The 5273-nt window shown below is 35.7% G+C and overlaps 2 protein-coding genes across 5 annotated transcripts in view; both read right to left on the minus strand.

Annotated features, from left to right (window-relative positions):
• Positions 1 to 2274, minus strand: part of arl6ip4 (ADP-ribosylation factor-like 6 interacting protein 4) — a 9807-nt gene extending 7533 nt beyond the window's left edge. The window contains exons 1-3 of one of the 4 annotated variants that reach the window (XM_016470449.1): positions 2176 to 2274; positions 793 to 932; positions 138 to 411 (exon numbers count right to left, since the gene is read on the minus strand). In XM_016470449.1, coding sequence (XP_016325935.1) covers positions 138 to 411; positions 793 to 909 — 391 coding nt within the window. In that variant the 5' untranslated portion in view covers positions 910 to 932; positions 2176 to 2274. Of the gene's footprint in view, positions 1 to 137; positions 412 to 792; positions 973 to 2175 lie in introns of all 4 variants that reach the window. The other 3 variants (XM_016470448.1, XM_016470450.1, XM_016470447.1) reach the window with 3 other exon arrangements.
• Positions 2275 to 2635: 361 nt separating this feature from the next.
• The window catches only part of mthfd2 (methylenetetrahydrofolate dehydrogenase (NADP+ dependent) 2, methenyltetrahydrofolate cyclohydrolase), an 8802-nt gene continuing 6164 nt past the window's right edge, over positions 2636 to 5273 (minus strand). Inside the window, exons 7-8 of the mRNA XM_016470451.1 lie at positions 4588 to 4713; positions 2636 to 3603 (exon numbers count right to left, since the gene is read on the minus strand). Of these exons, the coding sequence (XP_016325937.1) occupies positions 3455 to 3603; positions 4588 to 4713 (275 nt within the window). The 3' untranslated portion in view covers positions 2636 to 3454. The remainder of the gene's footprint in view (positions 3604 to 4587; positions 4714 to 5273) is intronic.

Raw genomic sequence — 5273 nt, forward strand, 5'->3', positions numbered from 1 at the left:
TGGAAAATAATGTGTTTTTTGAACCTTAAACCACATAAACACATTTCATTACACCAAATACACAAAATAATGTTCTTTTTAGCAGCATCATATGACCCCTTTAAAGTGACTTTGGTAATACGCAGGTGTGCACATACCAGGGCCGTGTACTTTAGCTTCTTCACTCTGCCAGGTCTTCAGGTATGTTTGAGGTGTTTCATCAGAAACAGCATTTGATACGGAAGCTGCTGCTCTTTCAGCTTTCAATGCTAGCTTCTTTTGCCGCTTCTTTTCCTTTTTCTCTTCACGCTTCAGTTTCTTAACTTCTTGGCGTTTCTTTTTTTTCTTGGTCTTTTTTTCTCTGGATGGGGAAGTGGAGCTGGAAGACGATGAAGAGCTGGAGGGACTTCTCCTTTTCATCTTTTTTTCTGTCTAATTTCAGATCAGAAGTTGGGAGACATGTTATACGTACAAGCTGTCGCCACAAATACAGAATATGCATTCATTTATGAATACACAATCTACTACATGCCTTCTGTTGTCTGATTGACAGTTCATACTTTTTTAGCAAGTAAAAGGCCTTTTAGATAAACGTCCACTTTTTAGATTGTGTGTTTGCTGTGAAATATTTACTGATTTTTAGGAAGTAAATGTTAGAAAAACTGTTATATTGTTTTTAATATTTCAACATGAACACTTACTGGACTGAAGCATTTTAGGTTTGCTTGATTAACCAATAACCATACATAATTTTTTTAGAAAAATCATGTTAAAATGTGAGTATACTATACTGAGAGCAGCACTTTCCCTTACCAGAGGAACGTTCAGGTCTCTTTTGAGGGCTTGGACTGGATCTCCTGGCACTTGATGATGACAAGCTTCTGGATTTGCTCTCATCTCTGTGTCTGCTCTTAGATCTGCTGCCAGCATCACTCCCTCCCATGAGTAATAATCTACTTGTGAAACAGTCAGGACAATTGTCCTGTTTTGTTTCTGTTTTAAAGCAATATGATCTTGTTAAAAATTCACTGCTATCAAAGTGCAGATTAAAAACAACATAATAGTGCAATGTATACCAAATATAGAATGCTGGTAACATAATCCTATTTCCACCACAGGATAAAAATAAAAATAATAATAAAAAGGGTAAATGCTACTTTTTTCCTCGCAATTCTGAGATTCACCCCCAAGTTACTTTAACAAAACTGGTTCTAATGCACTAGTACATTTGTGTCACACCACAACATTTTTAACATATTAATAACATTGAATCAATACAATTAAAAATAAAAAATATAAATAAAAAGGCGATTTTCTCGATATTTAGATTTTTTTTTTTTTGCACCCTCAGATTCCAGATTTTCAAACAGTTGTATCTCAGCCAGATATTGTCCTATCCTAACAAACCAAACTATTCAGCTTTCATATGATGTATAGATCATATTTTTTTTTTTAAATGGACCCTTATGACTGGTTTTGTGGTCCAAGGTCACATTTTTTTTCTCGCAATTGTGTCTATATCTTGTAATTCTGAGAAAAATAAGAATTGTGAGATAAAAAGTTGCAATTTCCTTTTTTAATTCACCATCACCAGCTTCCATGTATTTCATCAAGAGATATACCAGCAATTTACTTGTTGAGGTTACTCATTCCTGCAACAACCAAGCCAATGAGAGCAGTTGTGGGGCGGAGCAACGCGCCTAGCCACACCCCAAAATGCAGCCCCTCCCTGTTCTGTCTATGAATTGAGCATACACGAGTGCATACAAAAAAATATTAGTATTCATCAATCTCATAAGCGGCACCTCACATTATGAAACAGCCTACTGCAGCTTGTTATAGGAAACTCCTTAAGTAAGAAGACCACTCGTGAATATTACACCTGGCCAGGTAAAAGTAAAGTTCAGTATGACTCTTCTGCACTGCCACCTATTGTTATTGTGAAAAGTGCAATGGCGAGGACCTCGTTTTAATCTTGGCTAGTGTTTGGCGAGGACAATTTAAAAGCATAAACAAAACTTAAAAACCGCAGCACGACCGCAAGTGTGTGTGTGACGTTACTGAGACCCTGAGCTGCAGAAGACGTGCAGAGTATTGCATCTCCTTAAGGTCTCTACTAATCTGATATCAAATGACGCCAGCACATGCTTCATCTTTCTTATAGTGACTCAGTAAACGTAGTCAATTAATACTTACTTGTTCACCAATTCAGAATGTTTTCTTTCTGCTTTACAAGACATTTAGATCAGTAGCTTGTACTTCTGCAGTCTGCACACGAAACAAAAGCATGCCGGAAATCCGTTTTCGTCATCTTTTCAAAATAAAAGATCTCGCGCGTTCATTAAAAACAAAAAACACAACATAAAAACAGATGTGTTAAATAAACTGTATTATATATTTAATGATGTGTTTTAAATTTATATGTATGCATTTGGCGGACGCATTTTTCCAAAGTGACTTACATTGCATTCAAGCTATGCATTTTACCGCTTCATGCATATAACCTTGGCGTAGCGCCATGCTCTACTGTTTGAACTACAGGAATAATACCAATATAATACATATTCATAAAATAAATAAAAATGCAACCATACCAACTGCTTGATTTGAACAAAAACTTAATTTTGCCATTCAAATATAAACAGGCTCACAGGATTCAAATAATACATCAATTTACATATGATACATTTATTGTAGTGCTTTGAAGACATTACATGTTAATATGCAAAACAATTGTAATTTTAATAAGACTTGGCATGTCGATATTCATACAGCTAAAAAAAAAAAAAAACACCAATCTAGCAAAGGGTTTTCATCCAAATTCAGCCAAATTTCCTCTCATTCTGTGAGAGTTCTGCATTTCCTTAACCATGGCACCATTATCATCGCTCTTTGTACCCTCAAAGTCCAGATGGGGGGAATAAATAAAATAAAAGAAGCGATTGGTCAATTCAGTCACACATATTCCTTAGATGAATAAACTGTTGTTGCAAAGGTTATTTGGACAGTTTTCTTGCATGCTGATTCACAAGTATTGACCAGTATTGGACATGTGACTCATTCCACAGATCCACATCAGTGCAACAGGAACTTGTATAAACACTGACTTCAGTTGTTTTAGATTGTTCACATTTCTTATGTTTCTTTATGCATAAATATGCTGCAAAATGTCTGGCAATCTCCTATTATAATACTTAAACATACAAAAACGCAAAGCAGTAACAGTGAAAACAAAAGTGAAACTTGTGTTTAATGCTTGGCCATGTAACTGAAAAATATACATGCATGTTTTGTTTAAGATCTGAATGAAAAAGCACATTCATGTTCTTAAACCTTTAAATATATTTAACTAGACTATGGAAAGCAAAAATAGCCATTAAAAATGTTTAGTTTTTTTTCCCCCACTAGGAGACCCTCAAAATGAAGTCGGAGGGAAGCACAGCGTGGAATGTGGAGTGAGCCGAGAATGAGGACGTTATGAGGACGCTGCCATTCGAACACGTTGAGGGGGGGTTAAAATTAAATTTTTTGCTGCCTTTATTGTATTTTTCATTAGCATGGCTACGGTCATGGGTCCAACACCGCCTGGAACTGGAGTAATGTAGCTGGCCTTCTTTTTAACACCTGTGGAGACATATATCAAAAGTGATTAAAACAAAAACTAGATGAGTAAATGTTGATTACAAACTTGGATGTATGCTTGAGAAAGCCTTGTCTGAAAGTTTGAAATAACGCTGAAAAGCCTGAAGTTTGAAAGTTTCTCTGAAAAGTCAATGAAATATAGCAAATATGGGTCCCACTTTATACTAGGTGGCCTTAACTACTATGTACTTACATTTAAATAAATCATTTGGTACAACTTATTGTGTACATGTTTTTACATTGTATTTATATTTTAAAAACTGACTGCATGTAATTACATCTGTAACTAATTTCTGTAATTACATTTATAATTACACTGTTCCCTTATATCTTAACCCACACTTAAACCTACCCATACCATCAAACCTGTCCCTAACCTTATCCATATCTCACCTCGATAGCAGCAAAAGTATTTTGCAATACGATATGAACAAAATAAATAAAATGTACTTATTTTTCATGTAAGTACATAGTAGTTAAGGCCACCTAATAAAAAGTGTGACTCAAATATGTTTTTGTGAGCTTCTTGCTAGCATGACTTTGTGCATTGCTCGCATGTTTTGGCACATCGCTAACATGTCTGTAACATGACTTCACTTTAACATGTTTAGACATGTTGCTCACATGATTTAGCACATTGCTAGCATGTTACATTGTTAATATGTTTTTAACATGTTTCTAGCATGAAGTAATACATCATGTCTTAGCATTTTACTAGCATGATTTGGCACTAATCAATGTAAGTCAACAGGAGATTTTCAAACAATAATCTTAAAACTTCTTAAAATTCAAAAAGAAACAGGCTAAACTAAAAGCAGATAATTCAATGTTTAGAAATCCCAAACTAGAATGTCTGAGGAATATACAGTAAAGTGCAAGCACAACAATCATTTGAACCGAGAATCTCAGAAAAGCTTTTATCCCATTATTACACCAGTCACAGTACTAGTTGCGCTTCCTTCTTACCTTCAAAGTCCACGTCACCAACAAGTCTGTTTTTCCCAGTCAAGGGGTCCAATATTCTGTTGATTCCAACATCTATAACTGCTGCACCCTCCTTTATCATATCAGCAGTGATGAGGTTGGGAATACCTGAAGGGAGTTAACAGTGTTTGTGACCTGGGTGCCTGTGAGCACTACCCAATGATATACATAGCAGTAAACATGTGTTAAAGGGGTCATATGATGTTGCTAAAAAGAACATTATTTTGTGTATTTGGTGTAATGAAATGTTTATGCGGTTTAAGGTAAAAAAAAAAACATTATTTTCCACATACTGTACATTATTGTTTCTCCTTTCTGAAACTTCTGAAAAGCGAGGTGTGCTCTGATTGGCCAGCTATCCAGTGCGTTGTGATTGGCCGAATACCTCAAGCATGTGACGGAAATGTTACGCCCCTTACCATACTGTGACCCTGTCCCGGAGCGACGAGACAAAAACATTAAAACCCATTATAAACGAGACATTTGTTGCATCCAGTGGGGACATAATTACGGATTATAATGACTTGTACTGTCTTTTTACGCATTGCATTGCATCACGCCGTGTAAACATAAAACCATGTCTGCATTTGTGTTCGGAGAAATTACAAACTACAAACGCTACTCTACACTGCTCAAAACTCACGTTTGAATCATCAGTGGCAAATTCT

This window comes from Sinocyclocheilus anshuiensis, unplaced genomic scaffold, assembly GCF_001515605.1.
Source record: "Sinocyclocheilus anshuiensis isolate Anshui unplaced genomic scaffold, SAMN03320099.WGS_v1.1 scaffold2892, whole genome shotgun sequence".
Lineage (NCBI taxonomy): Eukaryota > Metazoa > Chordata > Actinopteri > Cypriniformes > Cyprinidae > Sinocyclocheilus > Sinocyclocheilus anshuiensis.